The 25,347-nt window shown below is 43.2% G+C and overlaps 1 protein-coding gene across 5 annotated transcripts in view; it reads left to right on the forward strand.

Moving 5' to 3' along the window:
* Tecpr2 (tectonin beta-propeller repeat containing 2) overlaps window positions 1–25,347 on the forward strand; it is a 102,132-nt gene that overhangs the window by 25,157 nt on the left and 51,628 nt on the right. For all 5 annotated transcript variants that reach the window (XR_009382755.1, XR_009382756.1, XM_059279151.1 and 2 more), the window contains exons 3-5: window positions 7,670–7,798; window positions 8,479–8,610; window positions 18,441–18,598. Coding sequence is in view for 3 of the 5 variants with exons in the window: in XM_059279151.1 (XP_059135134.1) it covers window positions 7,670–7,798; window positions 8,479–8,610; window positions 18,441–18,598 (419 nt within the window). In the remaining 2 variants the exon portion in view is untranslated. The remainder of the gene's footprint in view (window positions 1–7,669; window positions 7,799–8,478; window positions 8,611–18,440; window positions 18,599–25,347) is intronic.

The following is a 25,347-nucleotide window of genomic DNA, read 5'->3' on the forward strand; positions in this document are numbered from 1 at the left end:
GAGACACTGGCCACCGCAACTCTTATAAAGGAAAATATTTAATTGGGGTGGTTCACTTACAGTTTCAGAGGTTCAGTCCATTATCACCATGGGGGGAGCATGGCAGCATGTAGGCAAACATAGTGCTAGAGAAGTAGCTTAGAGTTTACATCTTGCAGGCAACAGGAAGTTGACTGTGACACTGGGAGTAGCTTAAGCATAGGAGACCTAAAAGCTCACCCCCACAGTGACACACTTCCTCTAACAAGGCCACACCTACTCCAACAAAGCCACACATCCTAATAGTGCCAGTCCCTTTGGGGGCCATTTTCTTTCAAACCACCACATTCCACTCCCTTGCCCCCAAAGTCTTGTAGCCATACTTAATGCAAAAGTGCACTCAGTCCAACTTCAAAAGTCCCAGAAGTCTCAAATTTATTTAAAAGTCTAAAGTTCAAAGTCTCTTCTGAGATTCATGCAGTCTCTTAACTGTAATCTCCTGTAAAATAAAAATAAAAAAAAAAAAACAGATCACATACTTCCACCACATAATGGCACAGATATATATTACTATTCCAAAATATAAGGAAGAGAGTATAGTGAGGAAATACTGGACCAAAGCAAGACCAAAACCAGCTGGGCAAACTCCAGCACCTCCATGTCTGTTGTCAAAACACACACTAGTCAGATCTCCAATTCTGTTCAGCTTTGTTAACTGCAAAAATGCAACACACTTTTTCTCTTGTGCTGGTTCCACTCCCTGGGATCTCCAAAGCAGTCCAGGCTTCAGCTTCATAGCTTCATGCAATGGCCTCTCTAGGCTTCCATTCATGGACACCCCTGACACATGCCTGGCCTCCGCAGCTTTCCTTAATCCCAGGGGCAAGTTCCATAACCCGTTTCTTCTATCCTTAACTCTAAAGCCAGAACCATGTGGCTGTGTTGTGCCCAGATCGTGACCCCCAGAGAGACCACCAAAGAGGAGCATGCCGGAATGCAAAAGCAAGGTTTAATTCTGGATATCCAAAAGCAATACAAGCCTAGGCAGGGACTTCGTCCAATACATCCAACGCAGTAGAGGCTGGAGGAAGTGCCCACCTATCTGCAAGCTCAGTTTTTAAAGGGAAAAATCACAAGGTTACATCGTTTAGGGGTGCTAGTACGGGTACAATTCTGATTGGCTCTCTTCTAGGGGCTTTCTAGAAATCATGGCTTAATCTTACTTCTAAGGGAGTGGTTGCCTGCCACCATTTCTCATTGGCTGCCCTCAGGTGGGGGCATTTTTATGGTCAGTTACCCTGGAAACCAGGGAGAGGACATTCCATAGTCCAGCGGGTATTACCTTGTGACTCTGTACTTTTACGCTTCCTGGTTTCTGGAATCTGGACTGACTTGTTTCAGTAACTATTGGCCTATTCCTAGAAGGAAAAAATCTTAGGCCTTAGTTTTGGGGTGAAGGCATTTTAGTCTTATTTCTTTTTTTTTTGGTTTTTCGAGACAGGGTTTCTCTGTGTAGCTTTGCGCCTTTCCTGGAACTCACTTGGTAGTCCAGGCTGGCCTTGAACTCACAGAGATCCGCCTGCCTCTGCCTCCCGAGTGCTGGGATTAAAGGCGTGCGCCACCACCGCCCGGCTGGTCTTATTTCTAAGATGGCTCATTTTGGTCTCACAGCTGAAGCTGTTGTATTTTGAAAATGGCTCGCAGCAATCACGGCAGGTGGGAGCTGAAGAGAGAGATATACCATTGCAGACCACATTCACATAGAGCTTTACTGGGGGGAAGGGAGAGAAGGGAGCTGAGGAGAGAAGAGGAAAAAGAAGAAAAGAGAAAAAGATATGAGAAAGAGGGTGGACCCCACCTTTTTATGAGTGGACCTAGTACATGCACAGAGAGACCACGATGAACACATGGCATTGTCAGGATCCTGAGTGGGCTAAGGTATTGCCTGCATATTGGTCAGGTCCCCAAGGGGTGAGTCTGAATGGTAACAGAAGCTACCAAGTTCTGCTGCTTACTGGAGATAGAACTTGGCCCCCTAGTTCAATTATATCTTCACTAGCTTTCTGTCTTTCACTGCCTAAGCTTGGCTGTCCCGAAACAATCTCTGGACCAGGCTGGTCTCAAACTCAAAGATCTGCCAACCTTGCCTTTCTAGTGCTGGGATTAAAGGTGTGCACCACCACACCCAGCTCTAAGTTTTTCTTTAGTTCCTTTTCACTGGGTTGGAAATTTAGCTGGATGGGATCTTGCCCTGAGGTCACCACTCCCTTTATTCCATTTCTTAATCCATTTATCTCATTGAACACAGGACTTATCTCCATTCCACTTCCCAGTGTTCTTTTTCTCCTTAAAATTTACATTTTGTAATTTCCCTGCTCAGCTTGCACCTTTTCATTATAAATCTTCATCAGAATTAACACTAATAACCATAAGACAGAGGCTATACTGTGCTATTTTGAGATTTCCTCTGCCAGTGGAATTAATCCAAAACTCTTTACCTCATAACGCTCAGCACCACTGTCTTTCATGCTCCTACTAGTATGGCCCATTAAGCAATACTTAAAGCATTCCACTGCTTTTCTAACCCAGAGTACCAAAGTCCACATTCCTCCAAACAAAAGCATGGTCTGGCCTATCACAGCTATACCCCAGTCCCTGGTACCAACTTCTATCTTAGTTAGAGTTTCTGTTGCTGTGAAGAGATACCATGACCACAACCACTCTTCCTTTCTTCTTCCTTTCTTCCTTCCTTCCTTCCTTCCTTCCTTCCTTCCTTCCTTCCTTCTCTCTCTCTCTCTTCTCTCTCTCTCTCTCTCTCTCTCTCTCTCTCTCTCTCTCTCTCTCTGTCTCTCTCACTCACTCCCTCTTCCCAGCAACCACATGATAGCTCACAACCATCTATAATGAGATCTGATGCTCTCTTCTGGCATGCACACAGAATACTGTATACATAATAAATAAATCTTTTAAGAAAACCAGATGGATCTTATGGAGGCATTTTCTCAATTGAGATTCCCTCACTTTCGATGACTGTAGCTTGTGTCATGTTGACATAAAAGTAGCCAGGACACTAGCTACAAACTGTTGATCTGCAGTGTTAACCTGCCTGGATGATCTGCTGGTGCAACAGTGGCACAAAAGTGGTAGGAGCCACCAACCACCATCTGATTGGATCTAAGGCGTACTCCATGCCTAAACACTGCTCAGCTGGCCAAGAGTATGAGGCTGGGTAGGCCAGGGACCTAGGGGGAAATCAAAAACTATTGTTCTGGTAAGGGAATGTAGCAATAAAATGAATACTGCTGCGGTGGTCTGAATGAAAATGGCTCCCAAGCCGGCGGTGGTGGCGCACGCCTTCAATCCCAGCACTCGGGAGGCAGAGGCAGGCGGATCTCTGTGAGTTCAAGGCCAGCCTGGACTACCAAGTGAGTTCCAGGAAAGGCGCAAAGCTACACAGAGAAACCCTGTCTCGAAAAACCAAAAAAAAAAAGAAAAGAAAAGAAAAGAAAATGGCCCCCATAGGCTCATAGGGAGTGGCATTATTTGAAAGGATTAGGACATGTGGCCTTGTTGGAGTAGGTGTGGCCTTGGAGGAAGTGTGTCACTGGGGTTGGGCTTTGGGGTTTCAGAAACCCAAGCCATGTCCAGTGTCTCTCTCCCTCTTCCTGTTGACTGCCAATCTCGATGTAGAATTCTAAGAGTGCCATGGCAGCCAGGTAGTGATGGTGCACACCCTTAATCTCAGCACTCAGGAGGCAGAGGCAGGCGATCTCTGCGAATTCAATGCCAGCCTGGTCTACAGAGCAAGTTCAGGACAGCCAGGGCTATACGAAGAAACTCTGTCTTGAATTGAACTCAGGACCTCTGGAAGAGCAGCTAGTGCTCTTAACTTCTGAGCCATCTCTCCAGCCCCATAAGATCCATCTGTAAAGCATTTTCTTAATTAGTGATTGATGGGGGGAGGGCGTAGCTCATCATGGGTGGTGCTATCCTCTGGGCTGGTGGCCCTGGGTTCTATAAGAAAGCAGGCTGAGCAAAACCAGGAGCAGGCCAGTAAGCAGCATCCCTCCATGGCCTCTGCATCAGCTCCTGCCTCCAGATTCCTGCTCTGTTTGAGTTCCTGTCCTGACTTCCTTTCATGATGAACAGTGATATAGAAGTATCAGCTAAAGTGATAAATCCATGGGAGTCTGTTTAAGAAGTATTAGGGAAATTTATTAAGGTAATACACTCAGGAATACAGAATGGATTAGACAGCTGAAGTTGTCCTCTGAACTGACCGGGAGCGAATCTGTCTTGCAGGCAGGAGCAGGAAGAAGGGTCCCCTTCTCCTCCTTTTAAGAAGTCATGTCAATGGCAGGAAGCACTACCTCCGTCAGGCCCTATAGCCCAAGGTCATGGGCGGAGCAAATACTACTATAATCAGCCAAATAAACCCTTTCCTCCCCAAGTTTCTTTGGCCAGAGTGTTTCATCACAGCAATAGTAACCCTAACTAGGACAGCTAGGTTGGTCTTTACCTTTCTCCTCTGGTAGTGTGTAGAGTAACTTTCAGTACCATGAGCACTGGTCAGTAGGGGTGAAGGCTCTAGTTAGGCACCAGTTCAGCTTCTCTGTGTTCAGTGAGAAATGTAGGTGTTGTCTTTAGCAATTGGATCTTACCACACATACATATACAATGAATTTAAAATCACTCTTTAAGAAAAACTTAGTACATCTCTATTAGTAAGGTATCAAATTAGTAATAATGATAGCAGTAAAAACTGGTAAAGTAAAGCTAATGGTACATGTTAGCTTCACTAATGAAAATCAACTAAACATTTGAAGAACAATAAAATCAGCCAGATGGCTCAGAGAGTAAAGGCACTTGTTGCCAATCCTGATGACCTAAGTTTAGCTCTCTGGAGCCCACATGGTAGAGGAAGAAACCCACCTCCACTCAATTGTCCTCTGACCTCTACACATGATATGGCACACCCTCCCTTACACACTAAATAAATCAATGTTAACAATTTAATAAGTAGCCGGGCAGTGGTGGCGCACGCCTTTAATCCCAGCACTTGGGAGGCAGAGCCAGGCGGATCTCTGTGAGTTCGAGGCCAGCCTGGTCTCCAAAGCGAGTTCCAGGAAAGGCGCAAAGCTACACAGAGAAACCCTGTCTCGAAAAACCAAAAAAAAAAAAAAAAAAAAAAAAAAAAAAAAAAAAACCAATTTAATAAGTAAGGGGTGGGGATATAGCTTAGTGGTGGAAACTTTACCTAGCACGCACAAGATTGTAGGTTCAGTGCTCAATACTGAAAACACAAAACAAGGTGAATTTTTGGCACAACTAACAACATTGTTCACTGTAAAGAACAAATAAAAGAGCAGGAGAGATTGCTCAGTGGTTAGTAACACATACTTTTCTTGCAGAAGACTTGAGTTCTGTTCCCAGAACCTATATGAGGCTGTTCACAAGCAGCTGCAACTCCAGCTCCAGGGAGATTTGATACCTCTGTCTTTCGTGGGCACTGTATTCATAAGTGCATGCACATGTGTGTATAAACGTACACATAATTATAAATAATAAAAGTCCTTAAAAAAAGTAATATGAACATTACTTTGATAACAAAGCCTGACAGAGATACCAGATAAAACCAAAGAGCATCATTCCTTGTGAACATCAGTACAGAAATCCTCAAAAAATGCTAGCAAACTGAATTCGGCAGCAGGTTCAAAGAATTATATACCATGATCAAAGTCAAATCAATTCCTAGAATGTAAGGATAGTTCAATGTATGAAGATCACTGTGAGGACTGGGATGTGGCTCAGTCAAGAGTGCTTACCTAATATGTATGAAGCTCCTGGTTTCATCCTTAGCATCACATCAAACCAGGTATAGTGGCATAGTCCTGAAATCCTACCACTCGGAGGTAGAAGTAGGAGGACCAAGAAGTTCCAAGTTAGCCAGGCGGTGGTGGTGCACACCTTTAATCCCTTGAGAGGCAGAGGCAGGCAGACCTATGTGAGTTCAAGACCAGCCTGTTCTAGAGATCGAGTTCCAGGACAGCTGAGACTGTTACACCAAGAAAACCTGTCTCAAAAAAAAAAAAAGTTCAAAATCATCCTCAAGTTTGAAGCTACCCTTGACTGCATGTGACTATCTCAGAGAAATTACAAATAAATAAGGTAGTTCATGTTGTGCAGTTATAGACATGCACTGTCATACCTGTCTTGAAAGCAGGAGTTCGAGAGATATTTGTACATTCTGCATAGCATTATTTACAATGTCTAAAGTGAGAAATAACTCAAGTCTTCATTGAAAGATTAGTGGATATTGAGATCACCAGGATAGCTGGATGTGGAGGTAGAGGCAGGTGGATCACTGCAAGTTCGAGGCCAGCATGGTCCACATAGTGAGACCCTGCCTGCAAAAAAGAAAAAATATAGACAGACAGGGTAATAGACTACCTGTGGCTTGAAAGTGTCAAGAAGGATATCTAGAGAGAAAAGGGGAGGGGAGGGAACAAGAACATAGTATAATGATATGTATGTGTGAATATGTTGTAAGGAAACCCTTGGCTTTGTGTACTGACTTTAAAAAGTAATATTAAATAAGAACAGGAGTAGCCAGGTGGTGGTGTTGCATGCCCTAATCCCAGCACTTGGGAGGCAGAGGCAGGCAGATCTCAGTGAGTTCAAGGCCAGCCTGGTCTACAAAGTGAGTTCCAGGACAACAGCAAGGACTAAACAGAGAAACTCTGTCTTAGGGAAAAAACAAAAAACAAAAAACAAACAAACAAAACAAAACCAGGAGTGGATAAAGCCAGGCATGGTGTCAAATGAGCAATAATCCCAGCATGTGAGAAGCTGAAGGGGGAGAAGGGGCGGTTTGTTCAAGGTCATCCAAGGTAGTATAAAGAGACCCTGTCTCAAAATAGAAACATCCATGACAACAAATGATTAATGAGTAAGCAAACTGTGTATGACTATGTAAAGGGATGGGGCGAGGGAAATTCTGATGGATGCCGCAGCATGCTTCATGGGCCTTACGGACCTTGTGTTAGGTAATATGGCAGTTGGAAAAAGACAGACAATAAGGCGTTAGAGTCCTAGAGGTCTAAAGAGAAGGGAGTTGCCAGGAGCTGGGTGGAGAGGGGTCTGGTGGGAAAATGGATTTATTAGTTTTTTGGGTTTTTTTATTTTTGTTTTTGTTTTTCAAGACGAGGTTTCTCTGTGAAACAGTCCTAGCTGCCCTGGAACTCTCTGTGCACCAGGCTGGCCTTGAACTCAGAGATCTGCCAGCCTCTGCCTCCCCAGTGCTGGGATTAAAAGCGTATACCACCAACAACAAATGGGGCTTATTATTTGATGGGTGTAAAGTTCCTACTTTACAACATGAAAATAATTCTGGGAATGGAGGATAATAATAGATGACCATATACTATAGATATACTGTGTACCGAAATGTATTCAAAATGGTAATTTGGGATTCTATATATTGTTATAATAATAATAATAATAATAATAATAATAATAATAATAATGGCAGAGATCCTAGAAAAATTTTTCTTTCTGACTTGTATACATTTCCAGTCAGAAATTTATATGCTGCAGCCCAGGGCCTACTTTCATGGTTCTGGCTTTACAGCTCCTTCTTTTTAAGTGTCTCTGGTCACAGGTAGTTTGTTTTTGACGTGTCCTCCTCTAGGGGAAGATGGAGTCTATCACCGTGGTGAAGCTGCTGAGCTGCTTTGATGACCTTGTGGCAGCAGGCACCGCCTCTGGGAAGGTGGCAGTTTTCCAACTTGTGTCTTCATTGCCGGGGAGGAACAAGCAGGTGAGTGCTCAGGTTCTAGCATTGCTTCCCTTCTTGGCAGGTTCCTCAGGATTTTTAAGATGAGAAATCCTCAGAGCTGGGTAATGCAGTGCACACCTTTAATCCCTGCACTCTCAAGGCTGAGATAGGTGGGTCCCTGTGAGTTTGAGGCCAGCCTGGTCTACATAGTCTCAAAAAAAAAAAAAAAAGAAAGGTGTGGCAGTCCTTCTCTGCCAAGAAATCATATATTTACCATGACATTGTGCTGCTTATAACTGGGTGATATCTTTGTCCCTGCACGGGACATTCGGCATAAAGCACATATTAGTGCTCTTATTTAATGCCTTCTTGTGTTCTTTGTGAGTTTTTTTTTTTAATTGTAGTGTGTGTGTGTGTGTGTGTGTGTGTGTGTGTGTGTGTGCATGCACATGTGCTACAGCTCATGTGTGCAGGTCAGAGAACAATGGGGAGTCAGTTCTCTCGTTCTACCATATGGGTTCCAGAGATAAAACTCACATCCCCAAGCTTGGCCACAATTGCTGTTATCCGATGAGCCATTTTGTGAGTTTCGAATGTGCATAGACAGAGGGAACCTTGTGCACAGTTGTGTGTGGAAAACCAGCTCCTCCCAGAGTAGGAGTGACAGTCACATAACTGCAGTCACTCAGCTCTCCCTTCCTTTGCTCTGTTGTCCCCCATAGCTTCGGAGATTTGATGTCACTGGTGTTCATAAATCCAGCATTACAGCTCTGGCTTGGAGCCCCAATGGGATGAAGCTGTTCTCCGGAGATGACAAGGGGAAGATCGTCTACTCCTCTCTAGATCTAGATCAGGTAAGGTGATCTTCAGAGATGCTGTCCATTGCCTTCTTTATCTGTAGTAGATCTCAGTCTTGCTCACACTCAGTGGCTTGTGCTCTCCACCACTGCGCCCTTCTGCTGCCAGTTGTTACAGCGTTCTCTCTCATGGACTTTTCTTTCCAGTGGTTTATAAGCTTCTTTCACTGTGACTAAAGAGATGGCCTGCAAAACCAATGGTGGAAATCACATAGTTGAGTCAGACATGGCACTACCCTGTAATTCCAGCACTTGAGAGCTGAAGTAGGAGGATTTTCATGAGTTTAAGGCCAGCCTGGGCTGCATAGAAAGTGCCAAGCCAGCTGGAGTTTCATAGTTCAAGTATCTCAAAAGGAACAAAAGAACAGATTGTACATGTTTCCAGTCATGTCTGTGGACAAAGAGTAGTGATCCAGTGAATGGAGAACTTAGCTCCAGCCAGCATCTTCCAGGGAAGACCTATGGAGGAAGTTTGGAAAGACTTAACAGGAGCACGGTGTTCTACCCCAGTTACATGTCACTTTAGATCCTCTTCATCGGAGCACCTGGGGTCTTTATTTTGTGTGGGGGTATGGGGCCTTACACACACTTTCCCCAGTGTGTATGGAGGTCAGAGGACAACTTGCAGGAGTCAGCTCTCCTTCTACCATGTGGGTCCCAGGGATCAGACTCAGGTCATCAGGCCAGACAGCAAAGCACTTTTACCCACTCAGCCATCTTGGCAGCCTGTCTGTATGTTCTTATTTCCAGGATTCAGTCCAGGGGCATAAGCATGGACCTGGCAGACTCCTTTCAAATAGGTTCTGCTCCAAAGCCCATGGCTTTCCTACCGCAAGTCAGGCCTTATAATGCCTGTGTTTTGTTTTTTGCCATGTGCCTGCCGGATGGACTAAACATTTGGTGGACTTCCCTTTCCCCTTCATTCCCTGTGTTAGATTCTAATAACTTAGTGGGGTTTCTTTATTTGTTTTTGTTTTGTTTTGAGATAGCCACTATGCCTAGCAGCACTCACTATTTTATTAGCCCTCCAATCTAAGACTGAACTGTTACCAATACTCCCTAGCAGTCGTTCCTAAACTTTCTGGTCTCAGAACCTTTTTTTTTTTTTAAAGATTTATTTATTATGTATGCACTCTTCTTCCTGCAGGCCAGAAGAGGGCACCAGATCTCACTACAGAGGGTTGGGAGCCACCATGTGGTTGCTGGGAATTGAACTCAGGACCTCTGGAAGAACAGCCAGTGCTCTTAACCTCTGAGCCATCTCTCCAGCCCCTCAGAACCTTTTATACTCTTAGAAAGATGACCCCAAAAGTGTTTGTTTTGTATGGATTATATCTATAAAATGTACCATGTTAGAAATTCCAACTCAGAACTGGAGAGGTAGTTCAGTGGGTGAGGTCACCTGCTGCCAAGCCCGATGACCTGAGTGTGATGCCCTGGACCCACGTGACAGAAAGGAATTGATTGACCCCTTTCAGTTGTCATTTAACTTTCACATGTGTGCTGTGGCATGGGCATGCAGCTCACCAAGTAAATATAATAGGAAAAGTCATTAAAACTGACTGGGTATCTGGGAGCCAGAGGCAAATAGATTTCTCTGAGTTGAGGCCAGCCTAGTCTACATACTGAGTTCTACACCAGCCAGAGATACATATTGAGACCCTGTATCAAAACAAACAAACAAACAAAAATTAAAGAACAACAAAACAACCTGAGAAATTTAAAAATATTTATTATCATTATTATTATGTATAGAGGGGGACTCATAATCTAGGTCTTGCTCGTGCAAGGCAAGCGCTCTTAGCACTGAGCTGTATTTCTAGCCCTTAGTTGTATAAATCCACTGTGTTAGCGTAAAACAACATAGTTTTGTGAAAATAGCACAATATCAAAACAATGAGAAATACACCATTTTGGTTGGAGTTTATAAAGAACACCCAGCCTCACATAGGCAAGTATTGGAAATGGTGGGAATATTTGTATAGCCTTTTCAGATTACTGTGAATATTCTTTTTAAATTATACTTGTACCCTGACAAACAGTCATTTCCTGAAAGGCTACAGTTTAAAATTACAGCCGGTATGATCAAAAACACTAATGACAGTCTATGTTGGAGAGGATGCGGAGCAAAGGGAACACTCCTCACTGTTGGTGGGAATGCAAACTTGTAAAACCACTGTGGAAATCAGTGTGGCGGTTTCTCAGAAAATTGGGAATCCATCTACCTCAAGACCCAGCCATACCACTCTTGGGCATATACCCAAGGAATGCTCAATCATACCACAAAGATACATGCTCAACTATGTTCATAGCAGCACTATTTGTAATAGCCAGAACCTGGAAACAACCTAGATGCCTGTCAACTGAAGAATGGATTAAGAAAATGTGGTACATACACACAATGGAGTACTACTCAGCAGAGAAAAACAATGACAGCATGAAATTTGCAGGCAAATGGATAGAACTAGAAAATATCATCCTGAGTGAGGTAACCCAGACTCAGAAGGACAAACATGGTATGTACTCACTCATAAGTGGATACTAGATATAAAGCAAAGGACAATCAGACTGCCACCCACAGAACCAAGGAGGCTACATAGCAGGGGGGACCCTAGGATCACTGTGGCTTATAATAAGTTTTGGTTTTACCCAATCACTGGGCAAGCTTCAGTGAAACCTTTCACTATTAGGATAAGAATTTGTACTGTGTCAAGCTGATGATAGAAAATAAAATAAAATAAAATTACAGCCAAGGTGCACACCTTAAACCCAGCACTCAGGAGGCAGAGGTAGGTGAATCAAGAGTTTGAGGCCAGTGTGGTCTACAGAGTGAGTTCCAGGACAGCAAGGAATATACAGAGAAACCTTGTCTCAAAAAAACAAAAACAAAACAAAACAAGCAAACAAAAAAATTACATGGAGGACTGGAGAGATGGCTCAGAGGTTAAGAGCACTCACTGGCTGCTCTTCCAGAGGTCCTGAGTTCAATTCCCAGCAACCACATGGTGGCTCACAACCATCTATAATGAGATCTGGTGCCCTCTTCTGGCTTGCAGGCGTACGTGCAAGCAGAATACTGTATATATAATAAATAAATAAATTTAAAAAAAATTACATGGAGGTTTCCTTCCCTTCCCTTCTTTTCCTCCCCATCTCCTCCCTCTCCCCTCACCCATTTCTTTCTCGTATGTGTGTGACCTAATGAGTTTAATTAGCATTGCTGACATGAACATGAATGTTGGAGGTTATTTTTATCAGAGCATGGGCAACTTACTAGTGGCTACACCACTGGAGAGAATCTCTCCCCAAGCAACCATTGACTGCCAGTGGGTCCTGTGAGCCCCTCCCCTGTCCATTTTGGAAGGTGGATGGGACCAGTTTTACACTGGTCTTGTGTAGGTAGTTGTAGCTACTATGAGTTCATGACCATATCATGCCCAGAAGATAACATTCCACAACACTCTTCCCTGTCTTCAGGTTCTTATATTCTTTCTGCTCCCCCTCTTTCTGAGATTTTCTTTGAGCCTTGATGTCCTGTTTAGGGCTAAGCATTCAATAGTCATGTATTCTCAGCACTTTGACCAGTTTTGAATTTTTTCAGTTAAATTCTACCCACTGCAAAAAGAAGCTTCTCTGATTAACACTGAGAGAAGCACTAATCTAAGAGCATAAACACAAATATTTAGAAGGTAGTTTGATGGGTACAACATGTCCATTTAGCAAAACAGCAATAGTGGCTTCCCAGCTAGTACCTATGACATCTCTAGCTGTGGGCTTTTGACCAGCTTTATACTAACAAGCATGAATTCCCTCCTGTGGTGTGGACCTTTGGAATACTTTGCCTGACAGGTGGGTCCAAAATGGGGTAGGACTGATGATTTTTTTTTTCCTCTAGAAACCTGCATAGCACTACCTTCTGGCACTCTGAAAACTGGGCGGCAAGGAGTAAGCTTCCAGCTCAGTTCTTGCTTGATTTCTCTGTGCCCTGCAACCTAAGCGTGGGTGTCTTCAGCAATAGGATCTTATCATCTGGTTTTAGTGGGCAACCAAAAGCACTGGCAGGGTTGGAGAGATGCTGTCTTGGTCAGTGTTCTGTTGCTCTGAAGAGACACCACGATCAGGCAACTCTTCTAAAAGAAAGCATTTAATTGGGGGCTCGCTTGCAATGTCAGAGGTTAGTCCACTATTATTATGGTGGGAAGCAGCCAGGCATGGCACTGGAGCAGGAGCTGACAGCTTTACATCCTGATCTGTAGGAGCAGGAAGAGAGAGGGAGAAAAACTGGGCTTAGCATGGGTTTTTGAAACCTCAGCTCACTCCCAGTGACACATTTCCTCCAACAAGGCCACACCTATATGAGCCTATGGGGGCCATTCTTATTTAAACCACCACAGATATTTTAGAGATTAAGAATACTGGCTGCTCTACCAAAGGAGCTGGGTTCTATTCCCAGCACTCACAGTGACAGTTCACAACTTCCTGGAATCATTCCCAGGGGATCCAGCACCCTCCATGACCTCTGGGAACTAGGCACCCAAGTGGTGCATAGGCATGCATGCAGGCAAAACACTCATGCACATAAAATAAAAAGAAATCTTTCAAAAGTAAAGCAGTAACATATATTATTCCTAAGGCTTCTGAGGACTGCTTCACAGACAACTCATAGAGAGGCAGCCTATCCTGTGGCTTTAGGGAGGTTTTTTTAAAAAACTGATTGCAGTGTGGAATCTAAAACCATTGGTGGTTGCCGGGCGGTGGTGGCGCACGCCTTTAATCCCAGCACTCGGGAGGCAGAGCCAGGCGGATCTCTGTGAGTTCGAGGCCATCCTGGGCTACCAAGTGAGTTCCAGGAAAGGTGCAAAGCTACACAGAGAAACCCTGTCTCGAAAAACCAAAAAAAAAAACAAAAAAACAAAAAAACAAAAAAAAACCATTGGTGGGTTTTTCCTACCTACCTTGTTACATTAAAACGTGTGATTTATCTTATACTTTGAGGGGATCTCTTACCCTTGCATGATTTTCAGTATCACGTGCCAGTCACAGAAGAATAGGAATCTCAGAGGGTGCTGATCTTCCAGATGTTCACACATATATTATATAATATCAGAAGGCTGAGGCTGGAGAGATGACTAAGCAGTTGAGAGCAGCACTGGGTGCTCTTCCAGAGGGCCTGAGTTCAGTTTCTAGCACCCACAGGGTGGCTCACAACTACTCTACTTCTGTGTAATCTGCCACCTTCTTCTGGCCGCTGGGGCATCAGGCATACACTTACTTGGTGCATAGACATTCATGCAGACAAAACACCTATATTACATAAAATAAGTAAATAGTTTTTAAAAAAGAAAGGAAAATGCCATTACTAATATCTCCATGATGCTGATCACAAAATTCTCCAGCTTTTGGAATTTTGTCTAATTTATATAGATACAAGTTTTCAAAATTTTTATCTTCACTTGAAGGTAACAAATACTGAAACAACAAGCTCTCTTTATTTACATAGATAATGTCTGCCAATACCTCACTCCCTGTAATTACAGTGTTTCAAGTGAAAATGGTGTGTAAAAACAACATCTGGTTTGAGTTACACTCCTCCCATGGCACAGAATTTTTTGTTTTGTTTTGTTTTGTTTTTTTCAAGACAGGGTTTCTCTGTGTAGCCCTGGAACTCACTCTGTAGACCAGGCTGGCCTCGAACTCAAAGTTCCACCTGCCTCTGCCTCCTGAGCACTTGGACTAAAGGCATGTGCCACCACCACCAGCTACAGGTTCTTTTCCTTGAGACCCAGTGTGCTTCATTCTGCAGGAGGTCCATGTGTGCACATTCCATTTGGTTATATCCAGTGCAAAACCACCATTTCCTAGGGGTGAAATTACCATTTTTCTCCATCAAGATCATATTTTTAGTGTAAGTTTGTGGTGGGGGAATGGTGACTTTTGTAGAGTTTGGTGCAGTGGTCAGGGTTCATGATGAGGTTCCAAGTGGCTCTATACACAGTGGTTCCTGTGCTTTCAGTGAAAGCCTTTAGAGGGCAGTTTGGTGGGCATAACACATCCATTTAGCAAAACAACAGTAGTGATGGAAAGGGCATGCAGATGGAGAGATGGTGTTAATCCCAAAGATGGGAGGAGAAAGATCACCAACCCAAACCACCATGGCCAAATAAATTAAAGCAAGTGTTTTTAATTTGGGTTCTTGGGCTGTCTCCCCTACAGGTGGGGTTCAAGAGATCAGCATTGAACATGGGCAAGATAAGGGTTTTTATAGCACCAAGGTAGAGGGTTTCCAAATAGGGGATTTCGCAGGCGAATAGACAGAATCATGGGAGCAACATGAAAAGGTGCTCATAACAACCATTAGAAACAAAGACATGGTTGCCGTTTCCTGCAGCAGGCAGTATAACTACCATCTGTAGTTAAGGTTACAGGTGAGGCATGACCCAATCCTTGATAAACAGAGATTTAATTATAAACATGAATGGACCTAGTTTATCTTTACTATAAGATGGCTTTGAAGCCTAAGTTGGAGGCAGGCTGGTTTATCAATGGCTCAAAGGTTAAAAGCACAGGCTGCTTTACCAAAAGACCTAGGTTCAATTCCCAGCACTCACATGATAGCTCATAACCATCTGTAACTCCGGTTCCAGAGGATCTGATACCCTCCTCTGGCCTCCGTGGCTACCGGGGACACATATGGTATACAAACATACATCAGGCAAAACACCCATACGCATAAAATACAATTTTAAAATTTCAGATAAAGGGCATATAACAATATCTCAGTGTTCTATGAAAATGGTTTGGGCCTGGCATATGCTATGAGAGAGTCTTAGAGACCTAGGGGTATGTGGATCCCACTTAGAACTCCTGCTCTGTGGGAACATCTCTTGTCAAGGTATCAAGGGTTTAGATTCTGCTCTTTCCTGGTGCTTCTATGGAGTTGTTCCTCCCTGCCATCCACTCCTGTCCCTATGAGCAGATTGCTAAAGAAGCCAAGAGAGAGCCACTCACACGTCCCTATTCAGGAAATGGAAGGGAAATAAAATTTGGGGAAAAAATGTCCAGAAACACCCTGAAGAGTTATTTATTTCTTTTTAAAGATTTATTTTTATTTCATGTACATGAATATTTTGCCTGCATGTATGTCTGTGCATCACTTGTGTGCAGTGCCCCATCAGAGGCCAGAAGAGGGCATCATATCCTTTGGAGTGAACTGGAACTGGAGTTGGAGGTGGTGTGAGTCTCCTTGTGGGTCTTGGGAACCAAACCCAGGGCCTCTGGAAGAGCAACCCATGCTCCTAACTGCTGAGCATCTCTCCAGCCCTTGAAAACTTATTTTAAAAGACACAGGTGCTTAATGAGATTTGAAAGAAAAAAAAAAAAAAAAAGACGAGAGAATACTTGTTTTTATGAAATACAGCATAGTGTAACCCTATCGTAGGCTAAGTTAAAAACTAGAAAGTTGGGGCTGGAGAGATGGCTCAGTGGTTAAGAACACTGGCTGTTCTTCCAGAAGACCTGAGTTCAATTCCCAGCACCCACATGGCAGCTCACAACTGTCTGTAACTCCAGTTCTAGGGGATCTGATACCTTCACACCAATGCATATAAAATAAAGTTAAATAAATTATTAAAAAAAAAAAAAGAAAATAAATCTTTAAAAAAAAAAAAAAAAGGGCTGGAGAGATGGCTCAGAGGTTAAGAGCACCAACTGCTCTTCCAGAGGTCCTGAGTTCAATTCCCAGCAACCACATGGTGGCTGACAACCATCTGTAATGAGATCTGGTGCCCTCTTCTGTGTACATAATAAATAAATAAATCTTTAAAAAAAAAAAAAAGAAAAAAAGAAAAAAAAAACATAAGAGTAAATAAGAAAAAGGAAGTTTATTTAAAAAAAAAAAAAAAAAAACTAGAAAGTTACATTCTGACTAACTCAGACAAAGGGATCTGCCTTCAAAGTTTTCAGTATTTGGAGAGAATGGAAATTTCACCATCTTGATTGTGGTTGATTGTGGTGTAGTTAGATAACTATAGATATATGAAAATTGAAGTCAGAAACCTAAAAATGGTGGATTTTACTGTGTATAAATTTTATCAGTGGATCTCATTATTGTCCTCTCAGACACACGAAGGGTCAGTAATGTTACATTATTCTTTTTGTTTGTTTGTTTTTGTTTTGAGACAGTCTCTCTGTGCAGCCCTGGCTGTCCTGGAACTTGGTATATTGATCAGGCTGGCCTTGAACTTAGAGATCTGCCTAGCTCTACTAGGATTAAAGTTCTGGAATGAAAGGCCTGCACCACGCCCAGCTCTTGCAGCATTATTCTTAGACAGTTAATCAAAGTGCTGCTGCGGTTGTTGCTCCCCTCATCTCTGTGAGCAGACTGCTGATGGAACCAGGAGAGGCCGCTGAGGCGAAGAGTGACAGAAACAGGCTTTTTGAGACTGAGTCTTTATATATAGCTCAGGTTGGCTCTGAACTCACAGCAAAGCCTATCTCAGTCTCCTGAATGCCAAGATTAGCAGCATGTACCACCATACCTGGATTAAAATCAGATTTTTGATACATGAATGTGTTTTGTATTAACAGTAAAATGGGGCTGGAGAGATGGCTCAGAGGTTAAGAGCACTGACTGCTCTTCCAGAGGTCCTGAGTTCCATTCCCAACAACCACATGTTGGCTCAACAACCATCTGTAATGAGATCCAGTGCCCTCTTCTGGCCTGCATGCATATATTCAGACAGAATATTGTATACATAATAAATAAATAAATCTTTAAAAAAGAACAGTAAAATGCCTTTAGAAAGTCACTGTATGTCTATAAAACGCTATTAATCATGTATTTAATACATTTTTATTTAGTGTGTGTGTGTATAAGGAGGAGTATGGAGAATTCAAAGTCACATGTCAAGGTCAGAGGACAACTTTCAGGAGTCAGTTCTCTACTTCAATAATGGGTTCCTAGGATTGAACTCAGGTTATCAGGCTTGTGTGACAAGCCTGTTTTATCTGCTGAGCCATCCCTCTAATTTCTTTCTAACATGTTTTCTGTGACCCTTCCAGTTGGAAGGATGTAATGCCTACAGGGTTGCTTCAGATTCCTTGTAGAGAGAATATGAGAGCAGACCACTGTCACAGTGATTTCCTAGACAATCATACTCTTATATGTTATAAGATACTTAATACACATGGTATGGCATATTTTTAATGGATTCTTTTTTGAATTATTTACTAGAACATTATTAGAGAAATATGTAGGTTTTTTTGATGTTTCTTTTCAACCTTGATATAGTATGAGATAGATGTTAATATTTATTGTTTTGTTAGTAAGGAATTTTCCAAATGTCATTGCAGTAGGTTAACAATGAATCTGGAGAAAATTAAAGCATACTTTTTGTTGTTGTTTTGTTTTGTTGTGACAGGGTCTCGTGTAGCCCAAACTGACCTCAGACTTATTATATGGCCAAGAATGACCTTGAACTCTTGATCTTCTTGCCTCTGTCTTCCAAGTGCTGAGATTGTAGGTATGCACACCGTGCCTGGTACCACAGAGTACTTTTTTTTTTTTTTTTTTTTTTTTGGTTTTTCGAGACAGGGTTTCTCTGTGTAGCTTTGCGCCTTTCCTGGAACTCACTTGGTAGCCCAGGCTGGCCTCGAACTCACAGAGATCCGCCTGGCTCTGCCTCCCGAGTGCTGGGATTAAAGGCGTGCGCCACCACCGCCCGGCCCACAGAGTACTTTTGAGTTCAGTACATTAGCAAGAAGTATGTCTGACCACTGTGAGGGAAGCTGGGCAGCTTTGACCCACCCCTGGCCTGGCTCTCTCACAGGGTACCTGCAGCTCACACCTTGTGTTGGAAGAGCCGTCTTCCATTGTGCAGCTGGATTACAGCCAAAAGGTGCTGCTCGTGTCGACCTTGCAGAGGAGCCTGCTCTTTTACACAGAGGAACAGGCTGTCAAGCAAATTGGATCCCAGCCACGGAAAAGGTAAGCTTCAGGCATATTCATGTGGCTCTCAGTACTGGCCTCTAAGTTGTAGGTTTCCTGGTAGCCAGATGTGAGACCACAGCCACACCAGCTGGGGTTCCTGGTAGCCTATGCCTTCCAAAGATGCTTCATGGAGTCTGATGGGAACAGGAAGTCTTCTAGTTGAGATTCAGAGGCCTGGGAATATAGCCACTGCAACCCAGGACTGGGTCTGAGGAGCCTAGGAGACAGTGTTGTGTGTCCACTCCAAGCATGGTTTCTCTCCATGGTCCTCTCTTGTGCCCCTGGCTCCTAGTGTGCTACATACTAGCAGGTTGTGATGAGACTAGGTAGCCTAGCAGATGTGGGCTTCTCCCATCATGGAGACTAAAAGGCAGATCCAGGTCTTGCTGAGGGTTTTGCTAATGGCTATGGAGTACACTTCAGCATGCTATAGAAACTTAAGCAGGGGCAGGGTGGCAGTGGTGCACACCTTTAATCCCAGCACTAGGGAGGCAGAGGCAGGCACATCTCTGAATTTAAGGCCAGCCTGGTGTACAGAGTGAGTTCAGGACAGCCAGGGCTATGCAAGAGAAATTCTGTTTCAACAAACAAAGAAAGAAATTTAAGCAGGCTTCCACTCAACCTGGGGTCAGAGAAGGGTTCTTATAGGTGTGAGGACTTTGTACTGAGTAGGAGAGGCTAAGAAGGGGAGGGATCCAGGATGAAAGAGTATGCCTATCCTTAAATAACCTGCTAGAGGAAGGACAGCAAAGAGTAGGCTAAAGACCTAGGACCCCCCACAAAAGGAACATATGCATCCTGAATATTACTGTCCTCCTGAAAAAATAGAAAAAGGAAAAAGCTTGTAGCCCTCTGTAGCTACTTTGTGTGAAGGTGGGGAGGAGGGAGGCAGAACAGTGGTGACCTTACCTGAGAAGGAGGGCCAGGAGCCAAGTGGATGTTGGGAGCTTGCTGTTAAGTAGTTTTGGGAGTAAGAGGGCTCCCATCTTGTGTCCTCCTTTCAGTAAAGGGATATTGTTGCCTGCATAGGTTTGGGACAGGATGGCGGTGGGTTAGAGAATGTTGAGAGGATTTGAGGCAGACTGGATAAGAAAGAGACCGACAGGCATTGGGAGGCCTCCCCGGGGCTGGTGGTGCCATTGGTGACAAGTGTGAAGGGAGGGAGAGTGAGAGCAAACAATCTAGTGCATTCATGATCTGTCCCGTGCCTTGTGCTTTGCAGCAACACTAGGCTTATTCTCTTCTCTGCCTGGTAACTTTCCTATTGGAAGATTCTCTCATACCCACTCTTTGGCTCCTGTGTTCTTTTCTCAACACCTTCTTAATGCCATCAATAGTCTGGCCTCTTTATAATAGGGGTCTTCCTGTTGGCCCTGGAAACCTCTGGATTTATGCAGCCTGGTTCTGCAGTTCTGAGTTCTGACTTTACCTCTGTGTATATCTCCTTCTGCTTGATGGCAAGTTCTAGCTCATTGGAAGAATCGAGGACTGTAAAGGCCTGCCAAGCCTTTAATCCCAGCACTCGGGTGGCAGAACTAGGTGGAATCTCTGTGAGTTCTAGGCCAGCCTGGTAGCTAGAGTTTTCTCCAGTCCTGCCTGGCCCAGGGTCAGGACAAATCTCTCTCACCTGCCAGTCCTGCAACCGCTCAGACCCAATCAAGTAAACACACAGAGACTTATATTGCTTACAAACTGTATGGCCGCAGCAGGCTTCTTGTTATCTAGTTCTTATATCTTAAATTAACCCATTTTTATTAATCTATAAGTTGCCACGTGGCTCATGGCTTACCGGTACCTTACATCTCGCTTGTTATGGCGGTAGCTGGCAGTCTCTATCTGACTCAGCCTTCCTGTTCCCAGAATTCTCTTCTCTGCTTGTCACGCCTATATTTCCTGCCTGGCTACTGGCCAATCAGTGTTTTATTTATTAACCAATCAGAGCAACACATTTAACATACAGAACATCCCACAGCACAGCCTGGTCTACAGAATGAGATCCAGGACAGGCACCAAAACTACACAGAGAAACCTTGTCTGAAAAAATCAAAAAAGAAAAGAAAGGGAAAAAAAAAAAAAAAGAAAAGAAAGGTCTGGCTCCCTTATCTTGTGCTTGGAAACTTTCTATGCCTGTCCTGTGTGTGGTATGGTAGGGTCTTTTGTCAGCCTTTACTAAAAGTATACTCTAGGCTACTGATCCAGCATGCAGAAACAGAGGAATATGTCCTCCTTCTCAGGAGAAGGATGAATTTGTAGAACCTTAGAGTGTGAAGCAAGATAAATGCAAGAGTTTCTAACTTGCCTTAGGGCTTACCTTTCTGTCATGTGCTGCCTTAGGTGATGATTACAAGGATGAGGCTATACCTGTCCACGTGCTTCATTTGGCAAGTGTTTGGGAATGGCTGCTTCATGGGCTGGTCCTTTGCAGCTAAATATCTTCGGCCAGCTCCCTCACAGAACCCCCTCACCCCCTGAACACACCCACATTCTCAAAGCCAGCTTTCCCCAGGACCCCTCTTCAAGATGCTCACTTCTCCTCCTATACAAACGCCTGCTGTCGTGTGGGGTAAGCCCTGGTGAAGAGCTCACCGTCACCTTCACCTACACACACCGTCTAGCATCACAGTTTTATAGGAGCACATGTGAAAAGACATGCCCTGGTTACGTACAGCAGACAGACACAAGTGATGAGAGAGTGGAGCGCTCCCTTAGACAGGAAGAAGACAGGCTTAGCAATCGGGTCCCCAAACAGATGGTTTGACAGGTAGAAGAGGAGGCACTGGGCTGCCTAACTAGAATTCCTTTGGGCTTTTTTGTTTAGGGGGCCTCACTAGAACAAACCCACTAAAGACAAGAATCAGACACAGTCCTATTACATAGTTGTCTATGAAAACTCTATGGACTCAAAGCAGTTGATTAGTCTAATGATCCTTGTTCCAAAGCCGAATCTGACATATGATATCTTCCCTGGATCCTATCTAGAGGGATTTAATTACTAAGCTGCCAGTGGGGCCTAGTGAGACATGCAGAGGAGCTCCCCCATCCCCAGATAACTATCCCCTAGTGGTGATGGGGAGTGAAAAGAGATGGGCTGTGAGCAGATGGGACAAGGTAGCTTCTCAGGCAGGAGACTGAGAATGTCCTGTAGCGTTCTCCTTAGTCTCCACTTGTTCCTGATTGTGGACGTCATGTTTCCTATAGCTTAGCACACAAAGATCTCAAAAGGCTAATAACTGTACACTCAAGCCAGTGCCCTTTTAAGAAAGAACTGTTTAGAAAAAAGGCTTAGAGGTGAGCTAAAACTCTTCAATTTGAACTCTGGTTGAAATCTGAGCATTGACAAAGATAAAACAGAGCTCCTGAGAACTCAGTCCGTGGAGCAGGGGCTGAGGTGGGGGTCTCATGGGTAGACTGGTATAAGCATATTGACTATAAACTTGAATGCAACAACTCACCAATCTTACTCTGGAAATAACTTTATTAGGCCTGTATCCTAGGAAGGATGTGCAAAAAATGTTTATGGCACATAGTACTATTATGCAAAATAGCTTAAGAAAGCTAGGCATAGGCACATGCCTTTAATCCCAGCAGAGGCAGGCCTGGTCTACACAGTCATTTACAGGCCATCCAGGGTTACATAATGAGACTTTGTCTCAGAAAACCAAACAAACAAACAAGAAATAGTTTAAGAAAAAGTCTAAGGTGTTGCACAGTGGTCAAGGACTTACCTAGCATATGTGAAGCTTGGACTCCATTCCGAGCGAGTTCTGTGCCAAAAAAAAAATAGTAATTCAAATACCAGACTGGTAGCACAGTGGCAGAGTACTTGCCTAGCATGGATGAGGCCCTGAGTTTAATCTCCAGCCATATGGAAAAGAAAAGAAAAGGAACAAAATGTCTTAGGTGGGCTCAGTGGTATACCCCTGTAATCCCAGCTCTTGGTTAGTGGAGACAAGTAGATCAGAAGTTCAAGGTCATCCTCAGCTATATAGCAATCACCATAGACTACCAAATTTCATGCTAGCGTTGGCTTCATGAGACCCTGCCTCAAACCCAACAAATTAACAACAGTGACAATCCAGTAATAAGATTAAATAAATTATTTATTTTTAAGATTTTATTTAGAGCTGGGCATAATAGTACATACCTTTAATCCTAGTCCTCGAGAGGCAGTGGCAGGCAGGTCTCCATGAGTTCCAGGACAGCTAGGGCTATTACACAGAGAAACCTTGTCTAGGGAAAGAAAGAAGAGAGAGAGAGAGAGAGAGAGAGAGAGAGAGAGAGAGAGAAGAGATTTTGTTTAGCTATTTTTAATTAGGTGTGTGTGTTTGTCAATGAGAGTATAGCTATCTGAGGAGGCCAAAAGAGGGCACTCTCCCCTGGTTATAGGTTGTAAGCTACCTTGATGTGAGTGCTAGGAGTCGAACTCAAGTCCACTGGAAGAGCAGCAAGTACTCTTAACCACTGAAACATCTCTCTAGCCCTAGAATAAATTATTTCTAAAAAACAAATACTTCATGTGTAGCTGGGTAGTAGAGTGCTTGTCTACCATGTTCAAGGCTCATGGCTCAATTCCCAGTATCATAAAAACTAAATAAGGTAAATATTAGATTCATAGATATGCACACTTTCCCCAAATTCATGTATATTCCAGTATCCCCAGGAAACATTTTGTAGCAATATATATGGATTTTTTTAACAATAAGAAGTCAGGTGTAGTACAATGGAATCTAAGAGGCTGAGACAATAGAATTTTGAGTTTGAGGTCACTCTGGACTATGTAATGATAGCTTACCTCAAAAAAGGGATAATTTTAACAATTGAATAAATTGTGAAAAAACTATACAGCAGTCAAAATGAATAAGCACTAAAGCTTCCTTTTTAAAATCAAAGATAAATCTTAGAAACAATGTTAAGTATAAAACACAAGTTACTTAAAATTATCAAAAAGAAGGGTGTGTACACTATGTATATATGTATGTGTAGATCTGGAGAGGTACCTCAACAGCTAAGAGCACATAACTGTTCTTACTGAGGATAAGAGTTCCTTTCCCATCGTCCACATTGGATGGCTCACAACTCCTCTAACTCTAGTTCCAGGGGATCCTGTGCCATCTTCTGGCCTCCACTGGCACTTGCTCTCACGTGCATGTAAACACACACAAAAGCACATAATTTAAAAAATTATCCCCTAAATTAAAAATATTGAAAAGACAAGCTGCCAAATTATACAAATGGCGTCATTTATTAAAATGAAAGTGCCAAATTAGTGTTGGGGTAAATAGATATGTAACTGAAGTATCAATAAAAATGAGAATGATACACACAAAATTTAGACCATTGGTTTGAATTTTGGCCAGGCAAATCATTAGGAGCCCAAAGTGCATGCATGATGCAGCTGCTGACTTGGTCTGAAGGTAGAGAACGGGTCCCCGGTGCACATTCCATTAGGCTTTATGACATTTATTGTGAACACTCTTATAAAGAAAATTTTTTTGTTAGATTTGTTCATTTTATGTATTGTTATTGTTGTTATTATTATTATTATTATTATTGGTTTTTCGAGACAGGGTTTCTCTGTGTAGTTTTGGTGCCTGTCCTGGATCTTGCTCTGTAGACCAGGCTGGCCTCGAACTCACAGAGATCCACCTGGCTCTGCCTCCCGAGTGCTGGGACTAAAGGCATGCACCACCACCGCCCGGCTAAAATTTTTATTTGAGACAGAGTTTCTCTGTATAATCCTGGCTGTCCTGGAACTTGTTTTGTAGTCTAGGTTGTCCTTGAATGCAAAGATCTGCTTTGCTTCTGCCTCCTGAGTGCTGGGATTAAATGAGTGCACCACTATCATCCAGCACCTTTATCTCTTTTTAAATATATATATATGTATATATATAATTTATTTATAAATAAATATATACGTATATATACATATATATTTATTTATTTATTGCTGAGTGTGGTGGTACATGCCTTTAATCCCAGCATTTGGGAGGCAAGAGGCAGGTGGATTTCTGTGAGTTTGAGGCCAGCCTGGTCTACAGATTAAGTTCTAGGACAGCTAGGGCTGTTTACACAGAGAAACCCTGTCTCGAAAAACCAAAAAATAAAAATTATTTATTTATTTTATGAGTCTTGTACCTGCATATATATACATATATGTATATATATGCAGTATATGAGTGCCTGGTACTCAGGGAGGTCAGAAATGGGCATCAGATCCCCTAGAACTTGAGTTACAGCTGATTGTGAGCCACCCTGTGGGTCCTGGGAACCAAATCTGGGACATCTCCAAGAGCAACAGTGCACTTTACCACAGGGCCATCTCTTCAGCTCCCATGTATGCTCTTTTGTGTGTGTTGGGTACTTCATAGTTTCATCAGAAAATAACACCAAGCTTGAGAATGGGAAGAGAAACTGGTACACTTGATGGGTTTGGAGAAGTTTTGAAAGAGATATAGATGAGCTACTCTAGATGTAAAGCTTTTCATTCAAGAAATGAGGGAGTGACCACAGGATCAGACTTGAGAAGGAACAGCGCTGCAGGGCAGAGTTAGCAGGGACAGCCCTGCATTTGTCACTCCTTGTTCTGTAACAGAAGCTGGAATAGTTGCCTCATGGAGCTGCAGCAAGGATTAAAGGGAGAATGGACGTAAGCATGGGCGAGCAAGCTGTAGTGGGTACCGTTGATGATCCTCAGAATCTAGGATGCATGCTCCAGGTAGTGTGTACTTGTGAAGGCGTGGTGGGGC

The sequence above is a fragment of the Peromyscus eremicus genome, chromosome 14, assembly GCF_949786415.1.
Source record: "Peromyscus eremicus chromosome 14, PerEre_H2_v1, whole genome shotgun sequence".
Taxonomy (NCBI): domain Eukaryota; kingdom Metazoa; phylum Chordata; class Mammalia; order Rodentia; family Cricetidae; genus Peromyscus; species Peromyscus eremicus.